Source organism: Pelophylax lessonae (assembly GCF_965119305.1).
Source record: "Pelophylax lessonae genome assembly, chromosome: 8".
NCBI lineage: Eukaryota > Metazoa > Chordata > Amphibia > Anura > Ranidae > Pelophylax > Pelophylax lessonae.
In genome coordinates, this window is record NC_138775.1 from 280,762,426 (window position 1) to 280,784,411 (window position 21,986).

Consider the following 21,986-nt stretch of genomic DNA (forward strand, 5'->3'; position numbering starts at 1 on the left):
GTTCGGCAGTTCATGTGATTAGCAGGGAGAGTTCCTATTAATAGCACTTTCATGCTGTTAATACTCATTATATTTATAATGGAGATAGAGATGCAGTCATCTGAGGAGTAATCTTGTAAGTCCCACTGAGAATCTCTATCCCCCCCGAGTCCTAAATCTTTCCACTGTTCTAACACACAGCCTAAAGCAAACACTCCAAGTTTGAAATGGTAGCCTCCAGTTCAATTTCACCCCCCCCCCCCCTTTTCCTTACCTAATACTATGCATCTTGCCACTGTAAGCCCAACTGTGGGGTGGGAATTGTTGTGCCCCCTCTCCCCAAACTGGCTCCCCCCTCTCTGTTGTTTTTTTGCTATTTATTTATTTTTTAAACTTCCCTTTTTCAGATGTCTTGCAGTGGCCACTGATATGGTCTTTTTAGCTGTCCTGGCAGTCCTCCCATTGATCATCAGCGTAAGGGAGTACTTTTCACATATATAAGTGGCTCTTTTCCCATTGACCATTAATACAAAGGGGCCCTTTTCTGACTGACCACTAATATAAAGGGGTTGTTCTTCCACTGACCACTAATATACAAAGATCATTCTCATCCTGACCAGTAATATAAGGGGGTCCTTCTGCTCCTGACCACTAATATAAGAGGGTGTTTCCCCCACTGACCACTAACATATGGGGATCCTTCTCCTCCTGACCACTAAAATACAGGGGTCATTCTCCCACTGACCACTTTTGTATGAGGCCCCTTTTCCACCTGACTATTAATATAAAGGAGGCTTTCTTCCATTGACCAGTAATATAAGGAAGTCCTTCTCCCCCTGACCAAAAATATGAAGAGGTCCTTCTCCTCCTAACTGCTAATATAAGGGGGGTCCTCTCCCCCTGAACAGTAATTATGGGGTCTTTTCCCCTCTGACCACTAATGTAAGGAGTTTCTTCTCCCCCTTGACTACTAAGATAAGGGGGGGGGGGGGCTTCTACCACTGAACATTATTATAAGGGGGCCATTTTCTGCCTGGCCACTGATATAATGGGATCTTTCTCCCACTGACCAATAATATAAGGAGGTATTCTCCCCCTGCCTACTAATATAAGAGGGTCCATCTCCCCCTGACCATTAATATAAGGGGGTTCTTTTCCCACTGACTACTAATATAAAGGAGTCATTATCCCCCTGCCCACTAATATAAGAGGGTCCTTCTCCCCCTGACCATTAATATAAGGGGGCTCTTTTCCCACTGACTACTAATATAAAGGAGTCATTATCCCACTGACCACTAATATAAGGGGGTTCTTTCCCTCTGTCCACTTATATATGAGGTAATTCTCCCCTTAACCACTGATATAAGGGAGTAATTTTTCTTCTGACCACTAATATAAGGGAGGTCCTTTCCCACTGACCACCAGTATTTTTTGTTTTTTTTCCCCCACTAGCAAGTAATATAAGGGGGTCTTCCTCCCACTGACCACTAATATAAGGAGGTCCTTCTCCCACTGACCTCTAATATAAGGGGATCCTTCTCCCACTGACCACTAAAATAAGAAGGTCCTTCTCCCATTGACCACTAATACTGTATAAGGGGGTCCTTTTCCCTCTGACCACTTATATAAGAAGGTCCTTCTCCCACTGACCACTAATACTGTATAAGGGGGTCCTTTTCCCTCTGACCACTTATATAAGAAGGTCCGTCTTTTACTGTCATCTAAAACCATTGGTCTTTATTCCACTGACCACTAATATAAGGGGGTCCTTCTCCCACTGACCACTAATACTGTATAAGGGGGTCCTTTTCCCTCTGACCACTTATATAAGAAGGTCCTTCTCCCACTGACCACTAATACTGTATAAGGGGGTCCTTTTCATTCTGACCACTTATATAAGAAGGTCCATCTTTTACTGTCATCTAAAACCATTGGTCTTTATTCCACTGACCACTAATATAAGGGGGTCCTTCTCCCACTGACCACTAATATAAGGGGGGTCCTTCTCCCACTGAACACTAATATAAGAAGGTCTGTCCCCCACTGACATCTAGTATATATTGTCATTCTTTCACTGACCACTAATATCATATCATTGGTCCTTTTCCCACTGACCACTAATATAAAAGGTCCTTCTCCCACTGACCACTAATACTGTATAAGGGGGTCCCTTTCCCTCTGACCACTTATATAAGAAGGTCCGTCTCCTACTTTCATCTAAAACCACTGGTCCTTCTTCCACTGACCACTAATATAAGGGGGTCCTTCTCCCACTGAACACTAATATAAGAAGGTCTGTCCCCCACTGACATCTAGTATATATAGTCATTCTTTTACTGACCACTAATACCATTGGTCCTTTTCCACTGAACACTAAAATAAGGGGTTCTTTTCTCCTCGACAATATAAGGATGTCCTTCTCTCACTTAACACCAGTGTACAATGGCACTTTTCCCCTTGCTACCAACAAGAGGACATTTCTCCAATAAACACTGATGTAAGGGGGTACTGCAATTTTTCCTAGGTGTGATTTGTTTTTGGTTATTATTATATTATTTTTATTATTTGTTATAATGTATCAGGTTCTGTGAATCAGAAAAAAAAATCTTTCAAGGGTTCTCCTGTGTTTAAAAGGTTGAGAAAGACTAAAGCCCCGTACACACGTACCGATCGTCGTCATACAAACGTTCGTCTTTTGTCCCCGGGATGTCGATGTCTGTTGAAAAGTGCAAAGACTGCCCAAGAATTTTGTCCGCCGACTACAGCCGACTGCAGAAGTGATGTCATGTGATGGTTAACTTTCCCTGTGTTTTTTCTTTTCTGAGCATGCCCAGTCTTGCAAATCTGCGGTCTGTTGGCAGAATTCTGTACTGACTGGCGAACAATCGTCCGTTCTGGTGTCGGCATACAAAAATTTTTATGTTTGCAAGAAAGACTCTTGTCCGCAGAATGTGCGCAGACAGCTGTCGGAGGCACCATACTAACAAGCGTAAAATCGGCAGATCTTTCGTCCGCCGACGTTTGTATGCCGACGATCGGTACGTGTGTACGGGCCTTTAGATGATGTTAGATGATGCTGGATGTCCTCCAGCCAGGAAATGTATCAAGGCCCATACACACGTACCGATCGTCGGCATACAAACGTCGGCGGACGAAAGATCTGCCGATTGTACGCTTGTTAGTATGGTGCCTCCGACAGCTGTCTGCGCACATTCTGCGGACAAGAGTCTTTCTTGCAAACATAAAAAATTTTGTATGCCGACACCAGAACGGACGATTGTTCGCCAGTCAGTACAGAATTCTGCCGACAGACCGCAGATTTGCAAGACTGGGCATGCTCAGAAAAGAAAAAACACAGGGAAAGTTAACCATCACATGACATCACTTCTGCAGTCGGCTGTAGTCGGCGGACAAAATTCTTGGGCAGTCTTTGCACTTTTCAACAGACATCGACATCCCGGGGACAAAAGACGAACGTTTGTATGACGACGATCGGTACGTGTGTACGGGGCTTTAGACTCTGACTTGCTGCAGCTTCTAATGCACATTGTGTGAAGCTCACAGTGTGCAGTGAAATCAGATAAAGCAATTTTAGTCCAGGAGAGGAGCTTGTACAACTGTGCAAGACCGAAAAGGAATGCTGGAGTTCAACCTTAACTTGACTGCTCAAGAGGCAAAGAATTAGCAGTTATACTCTCAGAGCATTTATTTACATAGTGCTTAGTGTATAAACCAAGATTAATAGCCTTTTAGAGCCAAGGCCCCCATATGCTCCAAATCTCTGCAGCGACCTCATCTCACACCTATTCCCTCTGAGCTCTATAAAGAATCTCAGTATAAACATCTGAATGAGCCCCAGAGAGATGTGCACCACAGATGCTATAAATATTTGATTGATGGTGAATCTTTTAGAACTCTGTGCTGCGGTTATTGCTGTGGTTATCTTAGCATTGTTTGGTGATAGACATCATGGTTTGGCCGGAGTCGGTAACTAATAATAACCTTTGCAATGTTGTAGCGGCAAACGCTGTACACCGTCTGCCAAGAATGGTTCCAGGTCTCCAGCCAGAAGTCGTCATCCCCGAATCTGGTGTCTGTTTATCTAGACGAGTTCAGATCGATCAGCCCCCAGCTGCTGCAGATGGTGGTCAACATCGCAGACGAGAACGGCAACACCTCTATGCATTACAGCGTATCGCATTCCAACTTCGCCATCGTTCGGCTTCTACTGGACACAGGTGAGACTCATTTTCCTCCATGTAATTAAAGTGGACCTGTAATATTCAGTGGCACCATTAAAAAGTTATACCAGTTATATTATACAATTTATTCCACTAATATACTGATGGAAAGAGGACATAACTCTAAGCCTGGGTTCACACTGATGGGTACAGTCAAACAAAGGAAAGCCGCTCAAGGTGTAGTGATGAGCCCGGTGCAGGTCAGATCCATCATCCGCAATAATAAAAATCCAAGAAGTAGAACCGCACTCAAGGCAAAGATTGAATTTAATGGTATCCTTTATTCCTCATAGATAAATTCGTACAGACTGTGCATGACAGACATGTCAGGTTGATGCGTTTCACGATACGAATGATCGCTTACTCATAACCACACAACAAGACAACGGTAGTCGGCTTTTCACACTGATGGGGTTCACACTGATGCGGTGTGGGAGACTGCATGTAATTCGTACAGGAATTGCAGCACATTCCTGTGCGAATTCCATGTGGTGTCTCTGGGGTACGATTTGAGCCATGGATTTGTATGGCTCAAATCGCACCGCATTTGCACCAAACCTGTGCAGGACCCTTTTTTTGTCCACACCAGAATCGGATTGCATGTGAACCAATTTTGCAAATTGCACTTGCATTTTGCACACCGATTTCAGAGTGGCATTAAGGTAAAGTGGTTGTAAACCCTCACATATACCCAGTGAAGTGACTGGCCTAAGGTGATGCACAGAGATGATACAAATCCTACATTCGTTGTACCTGTTTATCTACAGCCATCTTTCGCCTACAGCTATTCAAAGTGTAGAAATTACACAGGATCCCTCAGCTCTGAAAAGCAGGGGGGGGAGAGCTGAAGTTATATCAGTGTGGAGAGCAGATTGGAGGAAAGGAATACACCCCTTCCACACAGCACACAGGAACGGAGCTAAGGCTGTAAATCTGCTGGAGGTCCCTCCCCGTCACCATTTTCTCTTGTGCTGATAGCAGAGGAAGAAAGCAGCAGACAGAAGTGACTCTTAGTCCCCATTCACACTAGCGTGACTTGTCGCCTGACAAGTCGCGGTGGGTCGCCTCCCATTGATTTACATAGTTACATAGTAGGTGAGGTTGAATAAAGACAACAGTCCATCCAGTTCAACCTGTGTAGGTGTGTGTGGCTGCAATCATCTCACATACCCCTGTATGTTCTGATCCTTGAGATGTACGTCTAATAGTCTTTTTTGAAAGCCACCATACTACCCGCAGAAACCACCTCTTGTGGTAGAGAATTCCACAATCTTGTAGCCCTAACCGTAAAGAACCCCCCACGCTGCCTGAGGTTAAAATGCTTCTCCTCTAATCGCATTGTATGCCCCTGAGTCCTCATGCAATCCCTTCGACTGAACAGCTTTTTTTCTAAGCTGAGATCCCCATTGAGATATTTAAAAATTTCCATCATGTCCCCCCTCAGGCGTCTCTTCTCCAGGGAGAATAAATCAAGCGATTGCAGACGCTCTTCATAATTAAGGTCCTCCAATCCCCTAATTAGTTTAGTTGCCCTTCTCTGGACTCTCTCCAGCTCCAACACATCCCTCCTGAGGACTGGCGAACAGAACTGGACAGAATACTCCAGATGCGGTCGGACCAGAGTTTTATAAAGTGGAAGGATTATAGTCTTATCTCTGGAATTCATCCCTTTCTTTATGCATGCTAATATTCTGCTGGCCTTGGCAGCTGCCGCTTGACATTGCATGCTGTTGCCTAGTCTATCATCAACCAAGACTCCCAGATCTTTCTCCATTTTTGATTCCCCCAAGGGTTCCCCTCCTAATGTGTATTGTGCTTTTATGTTTCTAGTCCCCAAGTGCAAAACCTTACACTTCTCCACGTTAAACCTCATTTGCCAAGTCGTTGCCCACTCCGTTATTTTGTCCAGGTCATCCTGTAGGATATCTGCTTCATGCTGTGCAGTTATTGCACTGCCCAATTTTGTGTCATCTGCAAAAACTGATATCGAACTACTGATCCCGTCCTCAATGCTGTTTATGAATAAATTGAACAAGGTTGGTCCCAGGACTGAGCCTTGGGGGACCCCGCTTACCACCTCAGACCAGTCTGAGTATGCGCTGTTTATTACCACCCTTTGGACACGCCCTTTTAGCCAGTTCCGTATCCAAGAGCAAACCCTGCTGTCGTTACCTGCAGACCTTATTTTATAAATTAAGCGCTTATGGGGAACTGTATCAAACGCCTTAGCGAAATCTAAGTACACCACATCCACCGGTCTGCCCCTATCTAGCTCACAGCTCACCTCCTCGTAGAATGTTAAGAGATTGGTTTGACAAGAACGCCCATTTGTAAACCCGTGCTGGTTACTGCTGATGATGCTGTTGTCTTTAGCAAACTCTACGATATAGTCCCTTATCATCCCCTCCAGAAGTTTACATACTACTGATGTCAGACTGAGAGGCCTATAATTTCCCGGTATATGCCTCTGACCCTTTTTGAATATCGGAATCATGTTAGATTTCCTCCACTCCCCTGGTACATCTCCTGTCTTAATACTGTCAGCAAAGATCAGGAACAGCGGTCTAGATATAACTTTACTGAGTTCCTTGAGTACTCTCGGATGTACGCCACCCGGGCCTGGTGATTTGTTTGTGTTAAGTCTATCCAGCCTTTCCCTGATTTCACCCTCTGTTAGACATGGTGGCAAGTCCTGTGTATCACTACTAACCATACAGTCATGGTCAGTGTACCCCTCCGTTTCCTGTGTAAAGACTTCACAGGTCGCCCCGGCAAGTCGTGTCGCCCCTGTGTGAATGGGCTCTTAGTGCTCCGAATTGAGAGAAGTACACACTATAGAGGGATATGCTTTGTTCATATTTAAAGTCTGAAAGGTTACAAACACTCCACAATTGGTTCACATAAACAGGTTGCACTTTTGATACAGTGCAGAATCCAACGTAAATTTGCATTGCAACTAGTGTGAACCAAGGCTCCCTCTTAAAACAATCAACAATGGAACTAAGGAGCTAAGTCCAACCCCTGAAAAACAACCCCACACCATAATCCCTCCTCTCCCCCTTGCACAAAGCAAGGTCCATAAAGACATCGATGAGCGAGTTTGGCCTGCTTGTCTTCAGCAAACTGTTTGCGGGCTTTCTTGTGCATCATCTTTAGAAGAGGCTTCCTTCTGGGACAACAGCAATGCAGACCAATTTGTTGCAGTGTGTGGCGTATGGTCTGAGCACTGACAGGCTGACCCTCCACCCCTTCAACCTCTGCAGCAATGCTGGCAGCACTCATACGTCTATTTCCCAAAGACAACCTCTAGATATGATGTTGAGCATGTGCACTGAAATTCTTTGGTCGACCATGGCGAGGCCTGTTCTGAGTGGGACCTGCCCTGTTAAACTGCTGTATGGTCTTGGCCACTGTGCTGCAGCTCAGTTTCAGGGTCTTGGCAATCTTCTTATAGCCTAGGCCATCTTTATGTAGAGCAACAATTCTTTTTTTCAGATCCTCAGAGAGTTCATTTCCATGAGGTGCCATGTTGAACATCCAGTGACCAGTATGAGAGAGTGAGAGAGAGAACACCAAATTTAACACACCTGCTCCCCATTCACACTTGAGACCTTGTAACACTAACGAGTCATGTGACACCGGGGATGGAAATTGACTAATTGGGCCCAATTCTGACATTTTTACTTAGGGGTGTACTCACTTTTGTTGCCAGCGGTTTAGACATTAATGGCTGTGTGTTGAGCTATTTTGAGGGGGTAGCAAATTTACACTGTTAGACAAGCTGTACACTCACTGCTTTACATTGTAGCAAAGTGCAATTTCTTCAGTGCTGTCACATGAAAAGATACAATAAAATATTTACACAAATGTGAGGGGTGTACTCACTTTTGTGAGATACTGCGTATGTATGTGTGTTTATATAGATGTAACACCCTCCTAGGTAGGTAGGTGCTAGGCAAAAGCATCTGTTGCTCCTTCTGCTTATCAGGGGAGCCTGATCTGTTAGGTTGCCTGTCACATGTTTCCAGGTGTGATTCACTGGGTCTGAGGGAGTGTCCCCACTATATCCAATGAGGGAGCTAGTTGGACAGTGGAGGAAACCCAGCTATTGACACATTAGCTTTTATGGGAGTCCCACTGCAATGCATCCTGGGATTGCTCATAAAAGCTGAGGGGACATGTGACAGGTCATCTTTGGTGGGAAGCAGAGTCCCAGGTGGAGGCAGATGGCTGTCTCTCCTCCTGCTGTGTATGAGGAAGGTGATCCTGGGCGGTCGGCCTAGTGAACCAGGTGTGGAGCTGAGCTGCAGAGGATCCAGTGAAGCTGACGGTGGAGCTGCTGGCAGGGTCTCTCGGGGAAAACAGTGTCCGTGAGTACTAAGGGACTTGCCAAAGGGTCGGCCCAGGAAGGGGGACCACTCCAGTGAAGTCAGGGGATCAGGGAGCCAGCTCACACAGAGAGTTACAGTAAAGGGGGTGCCGTGTAGAGAACCCTGAAGAATAGGGATAAAGGGGGTACCAGGAAGGGCCCTGAAGAGTGTTCTACAGTACAGTACAGCTCATCTAATAGTTCTTCACTGCATAGTCAAGATAAAGCAGCGGCCTTGGCGCATTCAGTTATTCAGCAGTCCCAGTAAATTGTGCATAGTTATTCAAGTTAGAGTATCCCACTCATCCCTTCTCCTATCCAAGTTCTCAAATAAAACTACAAAAAAAACAAAACCTCTAGACTGTTTTCTGACTGAGCCAAGTACTTTGAACATGCTTTATTGTCAAGGGGAATCCATAATCAGCAGCTCCCAAGGGAATAGTGCTATATATATATATGCACAAACCTGATTCCAAAAAAGTTGGGACACTGTACAAATTGTGAATAAAATCAGAATGTAATGATGTGGAAGTTTCAAATTTCAATATTTTATTCAGAATACAACATAGACGACATGTCAAATGTTTAACCTGAGAAAATATATCCTTTTAAGGGAAAAATAAGTTGATTTTAAATTTCATGGCATCAACACATGTCAGAAAGTTGGGACAAGGCCATGTTTACCACTGTGTGGCCTCCCCTCTTCCTTTTATAACAGTCTGCAAACGTCTGGGGACTGAGGAGACAAGTTGCTCAAGTTTAGGAATAGGAATGTTGTCCCATTTTTGTCTAATACAGGCTTCTAGTTGCTCAACTGTCTTAGGTCTTCTTTGTCGCACCTTCCTCTTTATGATGTTTTCTATGGTGAAAGATCTGGACTGCAGGCTGGCTATTTCAGCACCCGGATCCTTCTTCTACGCAGCCATGATGTTGTATTTGATGCAGTATGTGGTCTGGCATTGTCATGTTGGAAAATGCAAGGTCTTCCCTGAAAGAGACGACGTCTGGATGGGAGCATATGTTGTTCTAGAACTTGGATATAGCTTTCAGCATTGATGGTGCCTTTCCAGATGTGTAAGCTGCCCATGCCACACGCACTCATGCAACCCCATACCATCAGAGATGCCGGCTTCTGAACTGAGCGCTGATAACAACTTGGGTTTTCCTTGTCCTCTTTAGTCCAGATGACACGGCGTCTCAGCTTTCCAAAAAGAACTTCAAATTTTGATTCGTCTGACCACAGAACAGTTTTCCACTTTGTCACAGTCCATTTTAAAAGAGCCTTGGCCCAGAGAAAACGCCTGCGCTTCTGGATTATGTATAGATATGGCTTCTTTCTTGGTCTATAGAGTTTTAGCCGGCAACGGGGAATGGCACGGTGGATTGTGTTCACCGACAATGTTTTCTGGAAATATTCCTGAGCCCATGTTGTGATTTCCATTACAATAGCATTCCTGTATGTGATGCAGTGCCGTCTAAGGGCCCGAAGATCACCGCCATCCAGTATGGTTTTCCGGCCTTGACCCTTACACACAGAGATTGTTCCAGATTCTCAGAATCTTTGGATGATATTATGCACTGTAGATGATGATAACTTCAAACTCTTTGCAATTTTTCTCTGAGAAACTCCTTTCTGATATTGCTTCACTATTTTTCGCCGCAGCATTGGAGGAATTGGTGATCCTCTGCCCATCATAACTTCTGAGAGACACTGCAACTCTGAGAGGCTCTTTTTATACCCAATCATGTTGCCAATTGACCTAATAAGTTGCAAATTGGTCCTCCAGTTGTTCCTTATATGTACATTGAACTTTTCCGGCCTCTTATTGCTACCTGTCCCAACTTTTTTGGAATGTGTAGCTCTCATGAAATCCAAAATAAGCCAATATTTGGCATGACATTTCAAAATGTCTCACTTTCAACATTTGATATGTTATCTATATTATATTGTGAATAAAATATAAGTTTATGAGATTTGTAAATTAGTCCATTCCTTTTTTACTCACAATTTGTACAGTGTCCCAACTTTTTTGGAATTGGGTTTGTATATATATAAATTGTTCTTCTTGGTGCACTATAGTTTGATTGGGATATAGTGCATAGACAAATCACCAGTCCAATACATTAATTAATGTAAAATAGGTGAATATTGTCAGCCTAGGACAGGAAGTGTTTCTGTCAGGATCACCAGGTGAAAATAAAGAAAAGCGAAGCCTAAAAAATAAATACATAAATTCAGCCAGCACATCTGAGGACTAGGAAGCTGCAATATATGACATTTTTCTTACTAGGTTTAGATACACTTTAATCAAAGCTGCAGATTGAAAACAAAAATTGAACACAGCTCCTGAAATTACATTAACATAAAGCTTTAATGCGATTTTAGTGTTTGAGTTAAAATCTACTTTAACAGAAGGACAAACTCCTTGTTTTTTTTCAGACTGATGAAATTCATGACATGTAATTACTTTGTGTTTCAAGGGGACTTTGGGGAAAACCTTGAAAGCTTAAAATTTGCTTCCTAGAAAACAAGCAGTCTTTGCAGGGAAGCAATTTGATATTTTGCATATGATCACATTGAGCGTTTATCTCCCGTCATTGCCACTCAGCATTTATAAACAGCCAGCCTTAATTGAAGCATTTAGCATGATTGGCTGTAATTCCACAATGACGAAGTGTCTGCCAGTGGCAGGAACCCCTCAAACTGACATCTGTGCTGGATCAGGTAACAAAACTGAGAATCGCAACTGAGATGTCAGATTGTACTCTGGCTGCAAACTTGTTCACTAAGAGATAATGGGCTTCCTTCTGCGTTTTTTTTTTTAACATGTCATTATTAACCCTGATATGTTCCTGGATATACAGTATATGTGAGAAGGCCTGGAAAAGCCATTAGTCTGCTCACCCCCCAGAAACGCGGAGAGCTGCGGAGGAGTACCGGTCATCGTCTGTTCCGTTGGCCAGTACTTTAGGTCAGGCGTGTCATATTTAAATGGAACAGAGGGATTAACGGAGTCTACTGAGGGCTAATTCCAAACTGTATTTCAGCACTTTAGTAATTACCATAACAATAAGAGCAATCTTCAATATTTTATCCCAAGAGGAGAAAGCATATTGTGAAATATTCAACTGCTAAATTATGTAAGGAATTATAGACTTTATTAATTATAGTGTGACCTGCTAACTCATTGGAGTTCTTTATATGAACCAAGGAATATCCTGATAGCTTACTTCCGACCCCTTCTTCTTTTATATCCTCCATGTTTCCATTCCTCCTTTCTCCCCCACTCCATCTTTTAAACTAAATTTCTAATCCTTAAACCTTTTTTTGTATTTTAAATGCATACTAATACTGCTAATCTCATGATTTATTTGTGATATTACAATTATTCCAATAAATTTCCATTAAACACTGCTAAAAATATTTAAAGGAACACTTTGAAAACACATCAGATCTCAATAGAGAAAAATCTCATGCTGGATATCTATACTGATATGGACTGGGTGATGTGTTAGAAACTAAAGGATGCCACATCGAAATTAAAATGATTAACCTACAGAGGGCTCAATTCAAGGACACCCCGAAAAGCAAAGTGAAAAAATTATGCAGCAGGCGAGTCCAATTTGCTGAAATTTCATTGCAACAACTCAAAATGGTCATTTATATGGCCCCCACGTGCTTGTATGCATGCCTGACGACAGATGGTGTCCTGGGGTATTTCCTCCCAGATCTGGACCAGTGCATGACTGAGCTCCTGAACAGACTGAGGTGCAACCTGGCAGAGTCAGATGGACCAAAACATTAATGTCCCAGAGGTGTTCTATTGGATCTAGGTCAGGTGAGTGTGGGGCCATTCAACGGTATCAATTCCTTCATCCTCCAGGAACTGGCTGCATACTTTTGGCACATGAGGCCGGGCATTGTCCACCAGGAGGAACCCAGGACCCACTGCACCAGCGTAGGATCTGACAATGGGTCAAAGGATTTCATTCCGATACCTAAGGCAGTCAGGGTTCCATTGCCTAGTCTGTAGAGGTCTGTGCAACCCTCCATAGATATGCCTCCCCAGACCATCACTGACCCACCACCAAACCGGTCATGCTGAAAGATGTTATAGGCAGCATAGCATTTTCCACTGCTTCCCTAAACCCTTTCATGTCTGTCACATGTGCTCAGGGTGAATCTGCTCTCATCTGTGAAAAGCACAGGGCGCTAGTGGCAGATCTGCCAATTCTGGTGTTCAAATGCAAAGGTCAGTCGAGCCCTATGGTGCTGGGCACTGAGCACAGGGCCTCCTAGAGGAAGTCGAGCCCTCGGGTCACCCTCGTGAAGTCTGACTGTTTGGTCAGAGATATTTCAACCAGTGGCTTGCTGGAGGTCATTTTGTAGGGCTTTGGCAGTGCTCAGCCTGTTCCTTCTTACACAAAGAAACTGATTCCAGTCTTGCTGATGTGTTTAGGACCTTCTAGAGCCAAGTGCATGCAGCTCCCCTAGAGTAACTTTGGGGATGGCCCCTTCCTGTTTCAACATGACTGCACACCAGTGCACAAAGCAAGGTCCATAAAGACATGGATGAGCGAGTATGGGGTGAAGGAACTTGACTGGCCAGCACAGAGTCCTGACCTCAACCCAAAAGAACACCTTTGGGATAAATTAAAGTGGAGACTGTGAGAGAAGGGTTAAAGCTGTTTTAGCTGCAAAGGGTGGGCCAACTCAATATTGAACCCTACGGACTAAGACTGGGATGCCATTAAAGTTCATGTGTGTGCAAAGGCAGGCGTCCCAATACTTTTGACAATAGTGTGTTTGTTTATTATTACACTGTAGCATTATTTGCATTGTATTATTATTTAACATTGTATAATTATTTTTGTTTTTACATAAAAGGATAAGTTTACTTAATAAACCCACCCAGCCTTCCTCTCCAACCCTTCTATAGTGCACAATCCAGACTAGAATTAGTAGAATTCCAGGCTACAACCTATCTAGTCTTAAAAATGCTCCCTTACTAACCCCTATAAGAAAGATTGCATATGCACCAATTTTCAGCCCGCTCCAGTCCAGTCACGTGATCTCTTGTCAGCCAGCAGCACCTGCAGGGGAGAGGACAAAGGGCTGGAATTCCTGGGAGCAGTGATGTCACCTTTAGTCTTCCTATGGCCCATCCGTGGTGAACGGTCCCTCCTCTCCCTTGCAGCCACCACTGACACAGGGGAGCTAGTTCAGGCTAAAAATAGAAAATGATGTACATCTTTTTTACACAGGTGAGTCAGCATAGGTATTGGGATCATGTTTAAAGTGGTTCTAAAGCCTAAACATCTTTTACCTTAATGCATTCCTTGCATTAAGGTAAAACATGTTTAGGCATTGAGCTTGGCCCCTCACCACCCCCCCCTCCCCTTACCTTATACTTACTTGAGTCCTTATTGGATCCAGCACTGTGCACGTCTACAGCTCTTCTCCCCCCTCACTTCCAAGTCTCACTGGCTTTGCTGGGGCACTGGGAAATATTGGCTCCCAGTGCTGTCAATCAAAGCCAGTGACAAGGCTGTGTGGGGCAGGGCAAAGTCCCATTGTCTGTGTCAATGAATGAAGCACCCACAGGGGAGGTTTGGAGTCACTCTGCACAGAGCAGGTAAGCATAGAGATGTTTATTACTGTATTATTATTTTTTTAATTCCTTTTCAATCATTGTATGCCTAGTTAGCTTTAGCCTGGAATTTAAAGAATATACAAAGTCCCAAACAGTAAAAGCTTTAAAGTTAAACAAGTCATCACTGAATTTTCTACCCACTTGAAATGTGAAGTTATTTATTCTCTAAGATTCTCAAATTTTACAACAAAGACTCTAAAGTCAGTTGGGGGGGAAGAGCCATGACTTCAGATTCTCTGTTGTGAACATTAAAGATTAATTTTCCCACAGCCTACAGCTACAGTGGTTAATGAGGGTTGTTTTAAAATGTGTTTTCTACTTGCTTAGTATGTTGATATACTACTAGTGTACATAATCTGGACATAGGTTCAGTTTAACTAGGTTAAGATGACGTACCCACCCCCTCCAGGTGCCTATGTGCTGGGCTAGGTTAAGAGGACGTTCCCACCCCCTCCAGGTGCCTATGTGCTGGGCTAGGTTAAGAGGACGTTCCCACCCCCTCCAGGTGCCTATGTGCTGGGCTAGGTTAAGATGATGTACCCAACCCCTCCAGGTGCCTATGTGCTGGGCTAGGTTAAGAGGACGTTCCCACCCCCTCCAGGTGCCTATGTGCTGGGCTAGGTTAAGATGACGTACCCACCCCCTCCAGGTGCCTATGTGCTGGGCTAGGTTAAGATGATGTACCCAACCCCTCCAGGTGCCTATGTGCTGGGCTAGGTTAAGATGACGTACCAAACCCCTCCAGGTGCCTATGTGCTGGGCTAGGTTAAGAGGACGTTCCCACCCCCTCCAGGTGCCTATGTGCTGGGCTAGGTTAAGATGACGTACCAAACCCCTCCAGGTGCCTATGTGCTGGGCTAGGTTAAGAGGACGTTCCCACCCCCTCCAGGTGCCTATGTGCTGGGCTAGGTTAAGAGGACGTTCCCACCCCCTCCAGGTGCCTATGTGCTGGGCTAGGTTAAGATGACGTACCCACCCCCTCCAGGTGCCTATGTGCTGGGCTAGGTTAAGATGATGTACCCAACCCCTCCAGGTGCCTATGTGCTGGGCTAGGTTAAGAGGACGTACACACCCCCTCCAGGTGCCTATGTGCTGGGCTAGGTTAAGATGATGCACCCAACCCCTCCAGGTGCCTATGTGCTGGACTAGGTTAAGAGGACGTACCCACCCCCTCCAGGTGCCTATGTGCTGGGTTAGCTGCCTCTGCACACAAGTATCCTGTAGATTTGAATGAGGCATTGTTCCTGCAGTACTTTTTAAAGTTTATGGGGCTTTAATGCGCAGACACAGCCACTAGATTTTTTATGATTCACTTTAAATATAAATGTTTGCAAACGTTGTACCATAAAATGTGTACATCTCCCTAGTCTGGTATTTGTTCATTCATGTATAGGTTTTTAGGCTTTTAACTGAAGTAAGACCCTGGTAAAGTCAGCGGGAATGATGTGAAATGCAATAAGAAGTGTTTTAGGGGGAAGTCAATATTTCAGGTATTGATCAGAGAAGCTAGGTTTAGAAACTTGTTTGGTTTAGTCTCTAAGTGCTCAGCTGTATGCAACCACCTGCCTTGAAAATCAATATATTGCAAAGGAAGCAGTTGTTAGCAAGGAGTTAAAGAACAGCTATCACCAAATACCATGCTGTCAAGTCATATGCACCAGGTGTTTTAATCTCTATAATCTCTATATTATTTACTGTAGAGTTTTTTTACTTTTGAAATATGAATGTCCAAAATGTTTGTACAGATTCTGCTTGGAGCAAGCATTGTTTGCAAAGAAAGATGGTGCCAGTGTGTAGGCAGGTGTAGTCCACTTCCTCCACTGTGGGTGGCACTCAACCGGAGCAGTACTGCAGTTAGAGAAGAAGTCAGGAGAAGCCTGGTTTTCTATGATTTCCTGGTCCCCAGAAGCAGCGTTCTGGTTGGTTACGCTGCATCCAGGTGACCCCTGGCAGCCATCTTGGGTCAGCAGAGTCTTTTTAAGTCCCTGCTCCCAGGTTTTGGCATGCATTCTGCGAAGTGGATAAAAAAGGGAAAGTGCACACAGCTGACAGAAAGAGAGAACAGCGGCAGGGAGATGTTCCTGGCGAGGAACAGGTTAGGACAAGATTTCTCAACCGTCTTACCTTTGAGGAACTCCTGGCAAAAAGTCTGAGATCACGGGGAACCCCTGATATTAATTTCATATCTACAGCTCAGGGAACATTGGTATGATCAGCTAGCTGTTGATATAAGAACAATTCATTTTGCTAATAGCATTAAATAGAATGTTAAAAATAATATGAAACTTGTGCTTGCTTTATTTTTATTTTTTTTGCACAGATTTTCTATTCTGGGTCCAACTTGAGATTAACAGTGTACAGGGGTCAGGAGGGCACAGTGAAAAGGGGGGGAGGGTTACACTTAATGGGAGCAGGGCACATTGTGGGGCACACCCACATGAGGACAGACTGCAGGGCACACTACTGTACCGGTTTCCTTCTTATGCAAAGGTGGCTATTCCCAGTCCTCTAGTGGTGAACTTTTCCTCACCGGCCCCTCTCCCCCCCGCTGTCCATCCTAAATTATGTCATAGAAGCACCTGGGATGGACAGGAGAGGCCGGCAGGGAACAGCGGGCCACAACCAATAGTATCCCAGCCACCTCCCTGCCCATCTCTGCATGTGTGAACAGAGGGGATGGAATCTACCTGTCACCTGCCTGCGAGTGATAGGTAGATCCCTGCAAAACCTCGGTTAGGAAACACAGGGATAGGGACACACCCTCCTACTGCGGAAGCCTCCCTATTGGGTTCAAACCTGCCAGGCCACATTTTTCTCTCTGAGACAGACGCCGTCAGTGCATCCGAATCTGTGTTCCCAAGTTACACAGAAATGTGAGTGTTTCCCCTGGCATGGTGCTCTTCTAGTTGTCTGTTGAGTTGAGCCTTTCCTTTAATGCAAGTTCTTGCTCCAACAACTAGACTCTGTGTATTTACTTCCTGCACCACGCTGCACCTACCCACAAGTGATAGGAAATCACCATAGGGTAAAATCACTTACCATTTTGTATATGATGCATTCCTTTTTGTACTTCCGGGCTCAGCACCATATTTGCTTTAGATCTTTGAGCACTGAAAGGTATATTGCTATATAATAATTCTTCTTTTAAATATCTTCAGAACAACCCAAACCCAGGTGGTCTACTATGCAAATATCAACAACCGATTTTGTGGTCAAGTTCTGGTCTGCCTCCTTCAATTCCCTGACTACTCTTTTTGACCACCACATATAAGTAGCATATTTACCTAAAAGAATAGGTGCATAGAGAGTAGGAAGATGTTGTCAGAGCTCAGACATGGTAGTTATCGTTAATACTTGCATAACAGAGCATCTAAAGGTTTTGAGGCTCTTTGAAGGTAATGTGAGCAGACACCTGGACCTTCTTAGAGGGTAAGGTAAACTCCTGGGTTTAAGTTGCTTTTTCAATTCCTTTCTTTTCTTCTTCCATTGCGTTTCTTAACTAGCAATGGAAACACAACCTGACCATAGGCCAACTCAAGCGTGGCCTGCAAAAATTGGGTCATGTGTGACTTCCTAAGGGGCAAAAAGTTACTTGGCCCATTTGGAAGAAGATATTACATTTTATCTTTTCACGATAGGCAATTTATCACCACACCAGCAAGATTTTAATCCACATTGAGGAGGGTGTGAGAATGGGCAGACGTCGTATTACCTATCTGTGCATACTGTTAACGTTTAAATATCCTGGATGGCCCTTTACAATGAAGAGTTCAAACAAGACCAAATTTAATGTCCGATTCTGCTTTTATAGGGCTCTGTACATGCTAAATTATAGTGTAATCTCTTCCTGATAGCATCATCTACCCCATTTTGATCTAAAATACAGATACACCATACTCCCCATCTAAGTCTGTCCTCACGACAAAATATTAGAAACTGACGCCTACGTGGGGCAGATTGTGCTACATTTGTGCATCTTGATTTAAGAATGTACAGTATTACCCAGTAATGTAACATGAGCAGGGTGATGAGTAGGTTTCTGTATAGCAACACTGACCATAAGAAAATCTCTCATTCTTCATACTAGGAGTGTGTGACGTTGACCATCAGAATAAGGCGGGGTACACTCCCGTGATGCTTACCCCTTTAGCATCAGCAGAAACAGAAGAAGATATGCAAGTTGTGAAAGCTCTTCTCAGTCTTGGCAATGTCAATCTGACTGCCAGTCAGGTATGTCAACAACATACGTGTATCATTGGACATAAAGTGTTATCTATGTATATATTGTTATACTGAATTGTAGAGCTGCACGATTCTGGATAAAATGAGAATCAGTATTTTTTGCTTAGAATAAAGATCACGATTCTCGAAAAAGAAGGGAATTTGAAGTAATAGCAAAAGAAGATGTTATATTGCATATTAAGATGGAAAAGTATGAGATATTGAAAAAGCTATGTGTATTTTTTATAAATTCCTGAATAAATAGTTATTTGAAAAAAAAAAAAAAAATCACGATTCTCAGCGTAATATCATCTTTCACATCATACAAAAAAATTGGGCTAACTTTACGGTTTCGTTTTTTTTCAATTCATTCTTTTTTCCCAAAAAAGTGCATTTGAAAGACCATTGTGCAAATACATTGTGACATAAAATATTGCAAAGTCTGCCATTTTATTCTCTAGGGTCTCTGCTAAAAAATATGCACCATATACAAAATAGTAAATGATTTTACCATATGGTGAATTTCTATCACTTGTGGGTAGGTGCAGCGTGGTGCAGGAAGTAATTACACAGAGCCTAGTTGTTGGAGCAAGAACTTGCATTAAAGGAAAGGCTCAACTCAACAGACAACTAGGAGAGCACCATGCTAGCGGAAACACTTACAGTTCCGTGTAGAATGTTTGGGGGTTCTAAGTAATTTTCTAGCAAAAAATACTGATTTTTAACTTGTAAGCAACAAATGTCAGAAAAAGGCTTAGTCTTTAACCACTTAAGCCCCGGAAGATTTTACCCCCTTCCTGACCAGGCCCTATTTCGCGATTCGCACTGCGTGACTTTAACGGACAATTGCGCGGTCGTGCGACGCTGTACCTAAACAAATTTGACGTCCTTTTTTTCCCACAAACAGAGGTTTCTTTTTGTGGTATTTGATCACCTGTGCGATTTTTTGATCATGCGCTATAAACAAAAAAATAGCGACAATTTTGCAAAAATAACAATATTTTTCACATTTTTTTATATGAAATCCCCCCCCCCCCCCCCAAAAATGTAAAAATCAAAATTTTTTAACATTTTAGGCCAATTTGTTTTCTGCTACATATGTTTGGTAAAAAGAAAATCGCAATAAGCGTATTTTGATTGGTTTGCGCAAAAGTTATTGCATTTACTAAGGGAAAGATTTTGCAATTGCGCGGTCGTGCGACGCTGTACCTAAACTAATTTGACGTCCTTTTTTTCCCACAAACAGAGCTTTCTTTTGGTGGTATTTGATCACCTGTGCGCTTTTTACTTTTTGCGCTATAAACAAAAAAAGAGCGTAAATTTTGCAAAAATAACAATATTTTTCACATTTTTTTATATGAAATTCCCCAAAAAAAAAAATGTAAAAATCAAAATTTTTTAACATTTTTGGCCAATTTGTTTTATCCTACCTATGTTTGGTAAAAAAAAATCGCAAAAAGCGTATTTTTATTGGTTTGCGCAAAAGTTATCGCGTTTACTAATAAAGGGAAAGATTTTTGTCATTTTTGTTGTTTTTTTTTTTAACGCGTAATGGCGGCGATCTGCGATTTTTTTTGAGGTACTGCGACATTGCGGCGGACAGATAGGACCCTTGACTGACATTTTTGACACTTTTGGGGTTTCCAGTGACATTTCTACAGTAATCAGTGCTATACATATGCACTGTTACTGTAAAAATACACTGGTAGTGAAGGGGTTAACTTTATTTGGGAGGGAGGGGCTGTGTGTGTCCCTAGGGGCGTGCTTTCTACTGTGATTGGCTGTGGCTTGAGCTGTAAGGACACTGATCAACGGATCTACATAGTAGATCCGTCTGATCAGTGTTTTTACACCGAGGAGAATGACAGGTGGCTTGTTTACACAAGCCGCCTGACTTTCTCCCTCTCCCCCGACGATCACCGAGTGACCGGCGGACATCGGGTCCGCCAGTCACACACGCGGGGGGGGTCCGTGACCGCGCGGGAGCGGGCGCGCGCTCGCTCCCCAGACCCTCCCAGGCTAGTGACGTTAATTAACGTCACTCTGCCTGGCCGGGGCTGACCGCCGCAGTAAATCTACTTGCGGCGGTCGGCAAGCGGTTAAGGCCCCTTTCACACTTATGCGACGCGATTTTACCGCAATTTTGCGCCGCGATTTTGAGCAATGGCTCAGGGCTATATACCTCAAAACGCATTAAAATCGTGCCAAAGTAGTGCAGGAACTACTTTGAAGTCATTGCGACTTCAAAACGCACTGATATGAATGGGGTCCAAAATCGCGGGACAAGTCGCACTAGTGTGAAAGGGGCCTTAGATACATTTTAAAAATGACTACAATGCAGTAGAGCCGCACGATTAATAGATAAAAAAAAAACTATGATCTCAATTCAACCCCCCTCAGGATCTTAATCCAGCATTTCCACGATTCAGTGCAGCTGTTCTCTGTACACTACAACAACCCCAAAGTGAGGATGTATATTAGGTGAAAAAAGAGCTGGCATTGTGTGTTGAGGCATGCTTAGTCCTAAATAAGAAAATATGACAGTAAGGGCAGCTGTTGTAAACCTTACATATACCCAGTAAAGTGAATGGTCTCAGGTGAAACACTGAGATGAAGCAAATCCTCCTATACAAGTTGTACCTGTCTATCTGCAGTCTTCTCTCTTCTGCATCCCTTGAAAGTTCAGAATTTATACAGCTTGTCTGATCCGTCAGAAAACGGAGCAGAGAGCTAAAATTATACACTGCAGATCTCAGTGAGGAGAGCTCTGAGAGCTGATTGGAGGGAAGGGACACACCTCCTTCACATAGGAACAGAGCTGAGGTTGTCAATCACAGGCTGTGTGCTGAAAGCTCCCTCCCCTGTCACCTCTTATCAGTAAAAATTGTCAGAAGTGACTCATGGTGATAGCTGAGGAGTGAAGCAGCAGACAAAAATGACACTTAAGCCCCGTACACACGTACCGATTGTCGGCCGTAAATATTCGGCCGCCGAACGATCGGCCGATTGTCGGCTTGTTAGTATGATGCTTCCGACAACCGACAGCGACTTTTCGGCCGAACAGAATCGGGTGTGCAGGCTATGAAATTTTTGTTGGCCGTCACCAGAACGGCCGATTGTTCGCCAGTCAGTACAGAATTCGGCCGACAAACAGCAGATTAGCAAGACTGGGCATGCTCAGAAAAGAAAAAACAAACGGAAAGTTAACCACCACATGACATCACTTCTGCAGTCGGCTGTTGTTGGCCGACCAAATTCGTGTGCAGTCTTTTGCACTTTTCAACCGACATGACAGCACCGGACAAAAGACAGCCGATTGTTCGGCCGATATTCGTTACGTCTGTACGGGGCTTTAGTGCTCCTAATTGAGACAAGCATACATTATAGAAGGATATGCTTTGTTCACATGTTAGGAAACACTTAATCAATTTTACTATGTATACATAAATATGTTGGTTTTTATACCTTTTTAAACAAAGTTGATCCATACATGTGTACTTTTTTGGTTGCCAAAGTCCCATA

The 21,986-nt window shown here is 43.6% G+C and overlaps 1 protein-coding gene across 3 annotated transcripts in view; it reads left to right on the forward strand.

Annotated features, from left to right (window-relative positions):
* KANK4 (KN motif and ankyrin repeat domains 4) overlaps positions 1-21,986 on the forward strand; it is a 260,029-nt gene that overhangs the window by 204,725 nt on the left and 33,318 nt on the right. For all 3 annotated transcript variants that reach the window (XM_082265155.1, XM_082265156.1, XM_082265157.1), the window contains 2 exons: positions 3,998-4,217; positions 18,331-18,473. In XM_082265155.1, the coding sequence (XP_082121281.1) occupies positions 3,998-4,217; positions 18,331-18,473 (363 nt within the window). The remainder of the gene's footprint in view (positions 1-3,997; positions 4,218-18,330; positions 18,474-21,986) is intronic.